At 42.9% G+C, this 13,272-nt stretch overlaps 1 protein-coding gene across 2 annotated transcripts; it reads right to left on the bottom strand.

Moving 5' to 3' along the window:
- Nucleotides 1-1,775: 1,775 nt before the first annotated feature.
- On the bottom strand, nucleotides 1,776-10,534 carry LNP1 (leukemia NUP98 fusion partner 1). 2 transcript variants are annotated; one of them, XM_031506323.2, is made up of 3 exons: nucleotides 10,379-10,534; nucleotides 3,982-4,227; nucleotides 1,776-2,055 (listed from the first exon to the last, which is right to left on the bottom strand). In XM_031506323.2, exons 1-3 carry the CDS (start codon nucleotides 10,523-10,525, stop codon nucleotides 1,855-1,857), a joined length of 594 nt encoding a protein of 197 aa, XP_031362183.2. In that variant the 5' UTR covers nucleotides 10,526-10,534; the 3' UTR covers nucleotides 1,776-1,854. The 2 variants fall into 2 exon arrangements, 1 of the variants encoding a protein (XP_031362183.2); XR_013341706.1 differs by lacking the exons at nucleotides 1,776-2,055; nucleotides 10,379-10,534 and adding an exon at nucleotides 9,934-10,138 and having other exon boundaries at nucleotides 4,143-4,227.
- Between the last annotated feature and the right edge of the window lie 2,738 nt (nucleotides 10,535-13,272).

Here is a 13,272-nt window from a genome sequence, read left to right as displayed (position 1 = left end):
TTTCCTATTTTAGCTCTGTTCGGTGTTTTCAATCCATCAGGAGTGATGCACAACCAGCACGTTTGATGAACACAAGCAAACTCTACTGGGCCCGTTGAATTAACTTGCCTGTAAAAAGGAGGAGGCAGCTGCTGGCCTGGAATCCAGGCAAAGCTGATGCAGCCATGGCATTCAGCTCTCCCAGGATGTGGGGACAGGCTGCTACCTGAAAGGATGTATGTAAGAGGTTTTATCTGAGGAGCCCAGACATTGCCAGCCACGTTCATTTCTATCCAGACCTTTTGTAATGCAGTCTTCAGATTAAAGTTGTAAAGGAAAAGTCATCTGTATTTAAGTTTTGGCTGACAGAAGAACTTCATAAAAATTCAATCTGTTTTGGAAGGACAGGAACAATGCATAGGAACATTTTTCCATTATTAGATTTATTAGTTTATAATATATGTTACCAGGCAAGAAGCAATTAACAAGCATCAGTAAGGGATCAATTATTTTCTTATATATTCCTCTAAGCCCTAAATGAAAAAACCCGAACAACTCAATCCTTTAATGGATATAAGTGTTACAAAGTTTTAAGGATGCCCTAAGCTTTTAAAGGGCTGAATATTCAAAAGTAAGGCTCTAAGGTAAATTAGGAAGATTTTTGTTAATTACAGAAAAATCACAGGAAGAATATCCATCAGACCTTGACTTTTGCTCATGACTTCATCACTCTTCACTCTTCTCTTCCTGTATTATCCAAATCAGGCTGTCTCCATACTAGGCCTGGGAAGACTATTCCCAAAGAGAGCAGGGTTGTATCTGCAGAGAACACTGGCACTTTGAAGAGAGGGGAGCACAGGGGGATTGAGCCTGTGAGCACATGGAGATGAGATTTACATCTGTGTTCTGGAGATCCTCAGCCAGAGGATCTGCATTTTCCTAGGTCCTGCTCACCATAGACAGCCAATTTGGCCCAAATTCTGGGAAAGGAAAAAGGATTGCAATGCCTCATCAACCCCTCTAAGAGATTATATGGAAATATGAGAGACAGAACATCTCTGGCTTTATTGGAGAATTTTCAGCAAGGCTTAGATATTGATGAAGTAAAAGTAGAGATGTAGCAGAAGAGGCTGGTAGCTACAAGGCAGTAAAGTAGTAAAAGGAGAGAGGAAAGGCCACAAAAGAAGCAAGGTAATGAGGGCAAAGCTGAGAGAAAGAGCTAGTTGTGTGACTGGGGAAATGGGACTGAGGACCTGGGAGAGGGCTGGGAGATGCCAGTGAAACAAGTCACACTGCACAGTGATAGGAAGAGCAGAGAGAAGTCAGACATCAGGGAGGTGTAGAAGAGAATATGGGCTTCTCTTCTCTTACTTACATAAATGTGGAGCTGAAAGATTGTCAGAGCAAAAAGATACCTGTTTTCAAGACAAATCTGAATGAATGTCATTTGGGGCCAGGAAGCAGTTGGCTGTTTATACGTACCTTTTTCTTTCCAAACCTACCAAAAAGCCTGATTTCAATTAAAAAAGAAACATAAGGCTTTGCATGGCTCTGTAATACATAGGTAGTGACCTCCTCTTAAAGGAACATATATACCACTGCCCTGCTGCAATGCTAAATGTGCCTGAAATCCTCTAATGGTGGTTAATCTCTAACTTGGATCTTGCAACTGATACACTCCTATGACAAAGGTCATACTTCTAGTGACAAAAGTAAAGAAAGGAAGGTAGTAACATAGTGCCAGTGATGCAGTTGAAATTTCATTTTACAACTTAGGGGTTACTCTAGCTAATAGGCCTCTTCTAGTCAAAACAGAAGAGGAATGCTCTCTCTGTTCTTCAGGGGGAGTGTTAAGATGGATTATCTCAATGCATTCTAGCTGCCTGTGGATACATAACCTTTCTGAATGCTTGATTGTGATGGAAACTGTTCGCTGTGTTTTGCAGGTGCTTCTGAACTTTCAGCTTCGTCCCGCTCTCTCCTTGCCTCTGATTTCTCACCCATTTTCTTATGAGACTTGCTTTTTCTCAGATGCAATTTTTCTCTTTCTTGTCTCTCTTTTGCACCTTCAGGTTGCTAAAAGGCAGGGGAAAAAATAGCAGGGAATTAAAAGAGACTCCTAGAAGATTTTTTTTATTATTGTTTTATAATAATAAAAAAAAGCTCATTATTTTATTTCACTAAGTAACAAAATGTTCCATTAATGCCTTACCAAGATCAGCATTACCATGATGGGCTCAAATTCAAGGCCCAAGCCAGTCACCCTAAAGCTCAGCAAAAAGCAACACACTCCAATGCTTTGATTTTACTCTGTATATGATAGGAGGATCACAGGCTCAGTGGACTTGAAAAGGAGAGCAGACAGGAGGCAGAAGGAGAGAGGAGGGGCTCTGAGATTTCAGCCCAGACTCCATGTTTCTATCCTTTCATATGATCCATCTTTACATCCCTGAAGGCTGCTCAGTGCTTGCTACAAAGACTTCACTGAAAACAAGATCTGAACACATTTCTATGAGACAAGCAATATGCAGGGAAGGAGATTTATCACCTTTCCCACACTGTTCACCTGTCTGACTATGGTGGTTTGAATTGCATCCACAGAGCTCTGAATGCAAATAAAATGCTCCAGCTGGAGACACAGGTTTAAGCCTACATTTCCTGTCAGATCTCTGACCTATTGCTCAGTTCTTTGAGATTCACAAGTCCTTCACATCTCCCAAACTACAATTGTGTCTGAGGGAATGGAAACAACTTGGTCTACTTGAAAAACAGATTAAAACAATTAAAGCCATAATTAATACATTGTGCTCATTATACCTAATCATACATCAACTACACACTCACAGTCTTCTAGCCACAGGCATTTTTGAGAAATTATAAATGATAAACCAGAAAACCACTGATGATTGCTGGCACATGAGGCAGTGTAAATTTCCAAATGAAAGCAATTGAATAGTTCCTGAAGGGGAAAAAGAAGATTAGGGAATGCACTTGAAATTTTGACCATGGTGTAGCAGTGCATATTCTTAGACAATTGGTGATGCAAGGACTATAAGTATTGACTGATCATGTAATTATGCTGCCTATTGAAAAGAAAATTTTCCCCCTCTTTTGCTGTGCAAAGAGAGTTGAAAATTACTTTTCCATCCAAATTGTCAGTGTCAAGAACCTGGAACAAAAAAAGGATACTTCTTTCTGTGGTTATTTGATGCTAATGTCAGGTGTTATTCAAGCACAGCTTTTTGAAAGGAGTGACAATTTGATATGGTTTTCCTGATACTTAAAAATGAATTAGGATTTATTACCCTTTCTTCCATTGCATGATACAGTAGATACTACGTATCATAATAAAAATCTATTAAAGTCTAGACAAAAAGTTGTTGCTGGCTATTTCATCAACACACACCAGACAAAATGCTCATGACTCTGGACAGAATGATGGGGAGAAGGATGAAATGGGCAGAGAATCCCCTGCTGCCTGCATGGCCTCTCAGTGAAAATGAAAACATGTTCTGCTCTTTACAGCAATAGCTGCTGCTGCAGCTGTGTGGTGACACTGCAGAAAGCAGATGGATGGAGTCCTGAGGGGCAGATGAGAAGCCTCTCAAACACTGCAGTGTCTGGCAGTATTACACATAACTCCACATAGGTTAAGTCAGGTCAGCAGCAGTGAAAAAGTGAGCTGCATCTTGCAGAAGTGAAGGAAACCTGGGTTTGTACAGAAACCTCTGAAAACATTGCCACACGGGCTAGTGTGGTGTCTCATTTTGAGGATAAATATTCCTGAATAAGCCTAGACAGCAGCACCACATCAAGAATCCTCACACTGATGATACAACTTTAACCTGGTTTGTGAAACTTGTAGTAATTTGAGACCACATAATATGAGAAATTCCAGTTTGAGTTTATTTCTGCACTTCCCTCAGCAAAGTCACAGCAATTACACAAACTGACTTGGTTGGTTGGGCTTTTTTTTCTTCCATTGGGCTTTTTCTTACCTACCAAAGAAACTGAGCGTTTGCTTTTGAGATGCAATTTCTTTTCAAAGGACTCTGCAAATTCCTGAATGGAGTTTGATCTTGTCTCTGGACATGAGCTGTCTGCTGAAGGTGTTCTGCTTGCCTTCCTGTGGCAGTGGCATTTGACATCTTGGTCTTCTTGAGATTCCTTGGAGCCCCTGAGGTGGCCTGAAGATGAGCCTTTGGCAGAAGCATGAAGTCGTGCTGTATGGAGGGAGGAAAAACTGGCCTGAAAAACAAAAGGTCTTTGTTGACTATTGAATAGTAAAGCAGAACACACCAGGCAGATTTTTTTCTGCCACAGACACTCTCCCAAACAGTGGTGCAAAGTGAAGGACCTTCCCTAGAATTCTGTATCTTTCTTTTTAAGTGTAGGAGAATCACACTGCCAAGAACTTGCTTTCTAGAGGCAGCAGCAGCAGAATTTCCTATTATTCCTGGGTTTGAGGATATAAGTTTTGGCACACAATGAACACTTCAAATGTAAAGTGTGGTGGGTCCTATATTTTTCATACTAAAAGATACTAAAAGGAACTGGGACTCTTTGTAACCTCAGAAACTCAAGCCTTGCACCCAGCTGCAGTTTCTAGGCAGGATTCTCAAAAAGCATTACCTAGCCTTTTGTGGCCAGATGAGTCAGGTAAGAGATTTGACCCATGAGTGCTCCAAGTTTTATCAGCTGTTTGAGTTTAGAGTGTGACAGCAACCATTTCTCACCCAGTTCTGTCAAGGTTTCAGCACGGTCTACATGCAGACAAGAAGCTTTATTGTCCAGCTTTGAATGTTCAGCTGGTTTCTTGGGCACATTTGTCTTGAACTAATGAAGAAGAACTTTCAGGGTACTGAGAGAAACATCCCTACCAAAGAAGTAGTAGGAAACAAACTTCTACAATTATATTTGCAGGGCTGAAGTGGGGAAGTGAGTAGATAGTTGTTTAGTTTCTATGTGATTCATTTTTCTGAGGCCTGGCATGCAAATAAAAGCTATTGATCTACATCAGCTGTGTTTAATTGAATGTCTGCAAAGGTGATTAAACTGATACAGAACTGCTGTGTCCCGTGGAGTCATAAATTGGTGGTTTTAGAAAGGGACAGACCTGTAGAAGAGAGGCATGAGAAGGACACCACACAGAGCTGGGGATACCTCAAACCCTGCCAGCTATTGAAGATTTCCAGGATGAGCAGTTAAACACAGGTAATATCCAGATGTGAAAGTTGTGAGAGATGGGAGGTACTGAAAATTACACTCCTGTAGGTGTCAGCTTAAAGCACTCCAGGCACCCAACTGCTGGCATATGTTTTTGAATGCATATATGTTTTGGACATTGTGAGGAATTTCTTCACAGAAGGATGACTAGGCATTGGATGGACTGCCCAGGGAGGTGGTGGAGTCAGTGCCCCTAAGGTGTTTAAGGAAAGAGGACATGACACTCATTGCCATGGTCTAGTTGAATGGTGGTGGATCAGTCAAAGGTTGGAGTTGATGATCTCTGGGGTCTTTTCCAATCTAATTTATTCTGTGACTCTGTTCTGTACCAGCCTGGTGCTAAGCCTTCAGCTGCTGAGTAACCCCGAGAAGTTCTGCTGGCTCGGAGGGAGCTGCGACTGGTTATAACAAAGGAAGGTCTGTCCCACCAGTTCTGCAATGCTTTCTAAGAAAATCCAGTAGAAAACCCTGCACTCAGCACAGGGTTTGTGGTGTGTGTGTTGGTTGCTTTGTTATTTTAACAAACAGGGGGAAACGAAACCAGCTGGGTGTAGTGTTCACATGAATCCACAAACCTTGGACTGCGAGAGACCTGAAATATGTCCTGCACACAACTTCATTCACTCTGGATGTTACTATAAATGTATTGGCACAACAGGGACCAATGCAGCCTTTCTCTGAATAGAGGGGCTGTGCGTTCATATGGCTGCAGCTACGTCACATTAGACAGGCTTGATGAGACATGCTGAAAATAATAAATCTCATACCTGACAGAAGTACCTAATATTTGAAGAGTGTTTGCAAAATACATGGTACTAGTTCCATTTTTTTTTCCCTCAGGCATAAGCTTACTATGTCCAGTATTATGGACTGCCTCTGAGAGTAGTGTTAATGATTTCTGCCATATTATTTTTACTTTGGTTTCAAACCAGTCAATACAGCTGTAAGTTCTGTAAGGTCATATTGTATTGTTACTTTAGAAAGCATCAAAGCAATCGCATTGTGCTCGAGGGACAGGAGCACACGTGCCATGCCAGCCTCAACAAGCTAAATGTCTTCCCTGTCATTTTAATAGCATCAACATATATTCTTTCCTGGAAATAAAAATTGTCTCATGGTAAAAATCACTGCTATCTGTACCTAGAGGGTTTGGGAAAAAAAAAACCACAAACCAAACACAGGACAACAGCTGAAATGGGAGACTGCAAAAAAAGATTGATAGAATCCAAAGACTGTAAGTGTTTTCTTTTACTAAGACATTACTTTTTCATTTCCCTTCACAAATAGAATTACAGTTAAGCCCTTAAGAAAAAAACTGCAGTTTACCTACCGATATGGCAGCAATGGTCCAGAAAAGGGACAAGCTTTCCTCTGAAATGCCCATCTGCCTCAGTGGGCTAAGGGTAAAGCAATCATATTACAGTGACTGTGCTTTCTCTCACAGTGCTTTTGCATGATACATTAAATTCTCCACTATCAAAATGGGAATTTTTTGCCAGTGCTGGGAAAGATAGAAGCACCAAGGGATCTCGGGGATTATTTGTTATTCCCATTAGTACTCCTTTCTTCTGTGTTGGGTAAATGCCATTCATGTTCAGTATATCTATTTACAAAACAGATAGTCTTCTGCTAATTGCCCATCTGAAACACACAAAAGGTACACAAACAAAAATACTTCACACAACAAAAATTGTTGTCAGTATAATTTGCCTTACCTCTTTCTCAGTTTCTGTTGTAGACAAGTTAATTGTTTACATTTTTTGGGCTTGATCTGAGAGCTTGCACAGCTGTCAGTAAGAACATTAATCTTCAATGTGTCAGCACAAGTGTTCATTGTTTGCTGGAGTTTACACAATGACCCGAGTATTTTAGGGATATTTTGGAACATCTGACATTCAGATGCTCTCCCATGGCTTCATTTCCTTCTGAGAAGCTTACAGACAAGTATATATTTCTTTAAAATGTTTTGGTCTGGCCTTCAATTGGTCTATAGGAACAATATTGTGGTAGATGTTCAGTTTAAATTAAATGCCAGTAACTTCAACAGCAGTCATTTGTTCTGCTCCTTCTCTCAGCCACTCTTGGCAATTTTCTCCTGTGAGCAATAATGTCTATTTGAAGGTGGATACATGTACAGGGTTGTCAGCTTCTTATCAGTTCTCCTTTGTCTCCAATCTTTTCCTTACAACCAAATGTCTGGGAGGTAAGATGTGTTCTGAACCTAAATGATGTAGGGTAACTAGAATGTGTCAGGGAAAGTCATAGCTGGAGGCTTCAAAAAGGGTACCACAGATAATTTGTCTAAAGTTTGCCGGGGGAACAAGTTAAATAAAGGAGATGGAAACAGCTGACTTATCATCCCCAGGCAGGTTTTACATTCAGGGCTGGCCTGCAGCAGCATACACAGCTCTGAGCTTTCCAGGACAGTGGAGTTGCATGTTGTCTCAGCCTGACAGACTGGAGTTACGTGTTTTAGCCTGACTTGCAAGTGATCCCGTGAAGGATGAATATCATTTTGTGTTCCCCTCTGCAAAGTGTGAATGACAATAGCAAAAGCATTTTGCAAAGCTCATCTCAGTAGAGTTTGTGAGGTATACAAAGATATTGGGGGAAAAAAATGAAAACTGTTGTTAGTTTGGGTGTTATTCTTCAAATCTTTATCCACAGTTAGGGTGGGGGCTGTACCACTCTAGGATACCACAGGAGTTTATTTTTGTCTTTGAGGTGGGAGCAGTGGCTTGAATGTCTCACTACAGCACAGGAAAAACTAGAGACCAACACAGCAGTTTGGAGCTGAAAGTGATTTTCCCAGCAGAACCACCTTTTGTGCTACCCTGAGAGCACTTTGCTTTGTGGCACCAAGAGGCTCATGGTGCTGAAGAGCTCCCATGGGCAGCACTGCTCTGCTGCTGATGTCCTGAACACCAGCCTTGGGTAGGAGCTGGCAGTGCTCCTTTGCCAGTACCACTGTACCTGCACAAGGAGCTTTTCCCAACAGCTGTCAGAACTTGCTGACTTGATTTTCACCTAGATGGTGGAGTTATCTCAGTTTTCAATGCTGAGACAGAAGGAAGGGTACACTGTGGCCTGCTGTGGAGGTATTAGCTTTCAGAAGAGATGCACTCTGATCTCAGTTATTATTCCTCCTGATAATTAGCACTGTTCTGATAAAATGAAGACAATATTTAAATAACAGTACCAGTGTTTTGTATCTTACAACAGTTATAATTTGCAATAATTAATCTTAGTAGTTATAATTTGGAGTAGCTGTGCAAAAACACCATATGCAGGTGCAATAGCTCTCAAGTGACTGCTCTCAACAAGGAGATGCTTTCTGAAGGTATTTCCAAGGCATCAGTAGAGCCCATTTGTTTAACTTCTGGCTTTGGTTAGACAATGCATACTACTGCTCTTTACTACCAACTACTCAACTTCCCAATCAAGAGTTCATTTCAAAATATATCCCCAAATTATAAAATCTCCAGACAAATCCTCCTGTCTCATTCCTCCAGTCAACATTTGACACTGAGAAATAAAGCAGTTAAAATTTACATCTTCTATATGAAACCAGTGGAGCAAGACTAATTTATGTGAAGCATTAATGTAAATGTCAGATACAATTAAGTATACACAATATCTTTAGCTCGTTAAACAGTAAAATAAAAAAGTCATAGTCTTTCTCTCAGCTAACTTAATCTGAATTCTAGGTATGGATTCAGGAAAGCAAATATAGCCAAGTATTTGAATAACTATTAACTATTTAAATAGCTTTTGAGCAAATGGAATATAAGGACATGCTAATACAGACACAAATATACAAGATGTGTTCAGCACCTTGCTGAATGGAAAGAGATTTAAATTCTTACACTCCAGTTTCTCTTGAGGCCAAAAGAAATCACATATACATGTATCTTGAGTGAAAAAAAGTAAAATACAGTAAAATTATTTAACCTCCTTCCTCTCCCATTAATAAATGTTATGTATTCAGCATTTTGATGTAATACAGCAGCAAAGCTCTAGCTCAGAGCCTGTCTTGCAATCTGTGGCTGAGGTGAAATATAAAAGTAAATAACAAATGTGGCTGATCAGACCAGAAGTTATAAATGAAGGTTATCTCTCCAGCCTGTCCACGAATTCAAAGAGGGAGGAAGTGGCTTTGGACTCATTGGTTTTTCTTAGCCAGTTTTTTTTGGAAATGAAAAATCCCACAGCTTAGGACCTGACAGCTGCAGAGAAGAGCTTGCAAGTTAGAAACATAGAATGGCACAAAAAAAATGTTTGGAAAAGGTTAGCTGCTCCTCCCCAATATATTACCATTTGCTTCATTGCAGCCATCATGATCTCAGGATATAAGTAAAAAATGGTCTGTAAGGAAACATAGTACCTTTGTTAAGACAGCTGACGTAGCTGGAAAAAAAAAGGAGACAGGTTTGGACCACAGTTCTTTTAAAAGCTGAAATGAAAGCAACAATCTTTGCATTAAGAGAAGACTATGAACAGTTTTCAGTTTAACCTGATTTTGATAATCATTTAGACAGTTGTGAGCTGCCTTTGCACACGAACCTGCCCCTTTCCTTACTGTTTTAAGAATGAAGAATGCACTTCTACCTTAAAATCTTACTTCACCATTTAGTAAGCTTGTTATGTGTTGTATCACTGTTTTCAGAGCCAGATGTTTTAAAACAGGAGGGACTGCATCCTCTAGCTTAAAATAGAAGTTTCACTTACCTGAAAACAGGTAAGTCCCAAGGGGTAAAGGGTAAAACTTCCTGGAGACAATACAGTTGCATAATTAGGTCCAAATCCTTTTAATACATATGGAATTTTTCACATACAGCTTTTCACAAGAAGACGGACTTGTTACAGGCAGATTTATGTATGCAGGTGCAAAATGTTTTGATGTCTGCCAGGTTGTGCTGAGCCGCCAGAACAACACTGTAATACACAGCTAGCTTGGAGTTTGCCAGTGTTCTATATTCCAGAACCCCAGAGGCTTGACCCTGTCAGACAGCTAAGCTCAAAAAGCAACCAGCAGCTGCCAGCAGGATCTGAATTTACTTGGCAAGGTGTCCCATATTCCTCATACACCCCTAGGGCCGTGCCTCTGGGGATGGAACTTACGTTTATACAAACACCACGTGCACACACAGAGAAAGCTGCACACAACTCTTACCGGTAGGGATGCTCTCCTTTCACTACAGGGCTGTGCCTGACGTTTCTTGTGGCCTCTGCCTTCTTTCTCCTCATCAATCAAGTTGTGGCCCCAGAAGCTGCTCATCCATTTTGCAAAGAAAATATCATCATCCTCATCATATTCCATGTACAGGTGCTCCAAGCTTGGGGGGGTCTCCCAGCCAGACAAGGCAAAGCAAGGTCAAATTCCACCACCCAGCCAGTAGCCTCACACTGTTCTGCCAACAAGAGGAAGCAGATGCACGGTTTCAACCACTCTTTCTGCACTCCCTCCCCGAAACCTGTCCCACTGCAGCCCCAGGCACTGTCTAAACATAAAGTCAGCCCTTTCTCATCTCTTTTCAACAAGGTTTCCTTTAACCTTTCCGTTGCAGCGATGTCCAATATGACACTGCTGCAGGGGGTGGGTGGCAGGGCAGTGGCTGCTGCCTGTGCTGCTGCTGAGTGCCCCAGCTGTCAATACCAATGCAGAATTGCCCACAGTTACATGCCTGCGGGGGGCAGACCCAAAGCAGGCTTGTGATTTTTGAGAAGCAGAATTGACATATTGATGCTGGTCAGAAGCTGGCACAGCTGCTTGCAGAGACCTAGCTGGCTCTGTGGGAGGGAGTACAAATGGCCTGCTCTTCCCCTACTGCTTTCTCCCTCCTAACTTCTGCTGCCTCTGCTCTTCCTTCAGTGCTCCAGAAACATCATCTGCCTAGGCAGAAACCCTTCCTGAAGCAACTGCTCATTAATTTTTGGGTTAGGACAGAGAGCGCAGAGTGCTTTTCACCTGAGTAATTTCATCTGCCATATGTATGGGAGGCCCTGCCTCGCCTGAATGCACTCGGGGTAAAGATGTGCTGGCCCCTCCTCACCAGCCCTGGGTGTGAGCCATACAGCCTCAGCTAGACCACAGAACAGGGCATGACTTCTGGCCCTCAGACCGAGTGTCTGAACTGACCACATGTACCCTTCATGTGGCTGGGCTGAGGGTCTCCTCGAGGCTCTGCACTCTAATTACTGCACTGTGCCTGTAATACTTGGCTGTCATTTTTGTGTCTCCTCTATTTCAAAATCTCTTTTATAACACAAAAACTGTTGTGGCCCATTAAACTTTTGTCTGCATGGTATGAAAGTGGAAGATGTGTCCTGTGCTTTGGGGCCTGGCAGGAGGGCAACCAGGGCTCTAAGGCTGTAGAGCCTGTTGGGATGGTGCATGGGAAGAAGGACCCAAATCCAACCCTAACCTTCTTACTGGAAGCAAACCTTGGTGCGTGCTGGCACTCTTCTGGTGCCCGGGCATTGCTGTGGAGATGCTGGTTCGTCTTGGCCAGAAATATGCCAAAAAGCTTGCTGGTAATTTGACATTACAAGGATTCAATGGTCCAGCATTAAACCTTTTCCCCAATCTGTTTAGACCTTCAGATGTAGCTACAAAACTCCAGTTTGATTAATGGGGTTGTAGGTGTGAAGTGTAAGTACATGTGGGGCTGTTTATTCTCCATAATATAGGTGAGGGGAATGGTTGGTCATGGATGTCTGTGTGCCAATTTTACTTTGTCCAGGGCAGGAAAGCCTGTGATCAGCACAGGGACCTGAGTACATGGGTGTGCAGATGGCATCTCCTCAGATGTTCAGTATGAGAGCTCGGGGACACAGCCATGCCTGCAGCAGCCCGGACTGGAGCAAGAGGAACACCTGCAAAACAGAGGACACCTGAAGCAATGATGTGTAGGCTGATTTTCTAGGTGGGGAAAGGCACTCCTGGCCATACTCAAACAGCCCAGTTTGACTTACACCCTGGAGGCCACCCATCTGTACAGGCATGGCACACATGAAGGCCTGCCCAAAGCATGATGTGGGTGGGATTGAGGCTGCCAATTGCAGGAGCTACTGACCTGTTGGATATGTATTTTCTGTTGTGAGGTGACAGGGAGAACAGGGAGAGGGGCTGTCCCACAGCTTTGTCCAAATATGCTTACAAAAATAGTAATAATCCGCAATTAAAGGACATTTCTCAAGTTGTTTACTACCAGGCACACAGACACACTGACTCAGAGTGCAGCAAGGCAAATTTTAGTTGTGTTCATGAGGTGTTTGCTTTGCAATCTTATTGTTGTTTATATTTGCAGCCCTTTTTTCTACCGTGCAATATGTGTCTTCTCACATTTCCCTCCTACGTACAATGAGATTTCCAGGCATGAGATGACAGGAGCTGATTGTGAAAACATATCAAAAACGACTCATCTCCAACTGAGTCCTCCACGGAAAGAAGTGGAGACAGGAACATAAGTTTCCTCTGCCTACAGGTAAGGATTTTAACTAGGCATAGACACACGCATGAACAAAATCCCAGTATTACATATAAAATTATTTTTATGACAGATTCAATTGATAATTGGGAAGAAAACATAAAGATTTCATGTATAACAAGGATTGCTCCAAAACTCTTATGTAAGAAGTCCTAGAAAGTCCGAATCAGGCACATTAGCTGAAACTTGACAGAATTAGAGAATCAGCCAGGTAAGGCTGGAAGGGGCACAGTGGAACATTGGTCCAACTCCCCGCTCAGGCAGGGCCGTCCCAGAGCACAGGGTTGCCTCCAGACAGGTCGGGAGTACCGCAGTGAGGGAGACTCCAGCGCCTCTCTGGGCAGCCCGTTCAGTGCTCGGTCACTGCAGTTAGGAAACCCCTCCGCGTTCCGGTGGAATTTCCGCGCCGCCGCTCCCGCCCCACAGCTCCGGGGCGCGGCCAGCCCCACGCGGCCGCGGGGCCCCTCCGCGCCGGCAGGGGGCGCTGCGGGCGCGGCGCGGCTCCCGGCGCGCCCCGCGTGTCCGCCGGCCCTTCCTCCCCGCCGCCTCCTCCTCCTGCTCCGCTCCTCCCGGCGTC

The sequence above is a fragment of the Lonchura striata genome, chromosome 2 (assembly GCF_046129695.1).
Source record: "Lonchura striata isolate bLonStr1 chromosome 2, bLonStr1.mat, whole genome shotgun sequence".
In the NCBI taxonomy this organism is placed as follows: Eukaryota; Metazoa; Chordata; class Aves; order Passeriformes; family Estrildidae; genus Lonchura; species Lonchura striata.
Note: the sequence above shows the minus strand (reverse complement) of the source record. Positions and strands in the feature narration are given on the sequence as shown.

Bases quoted from the DNA above. Each gene is read 5' to 3' on its own strand.
- LNP1 (XM_031506323.2), bottom strand. From the start codon at position 10,525: ATGGAATATGATGAGGATGATGATATTTTCTTTGCAAAATGGATGAGC. The intron at 4,228-10,378 runs GTAAGAGTTGTG...TTTGTTTTTCAG, and splicing joins AAAGGAGAGCATCCCTACCG to GCCAGTTTTTCCTCCCTCCA. The intron at 2,056-3,981 runs GTAGGTAAGAAA...CCTGCCTTTTAG, and splicing joins GCAAACGCTCAGTTTCTTTG to CAACCTGAAGGTGCAAAAGA.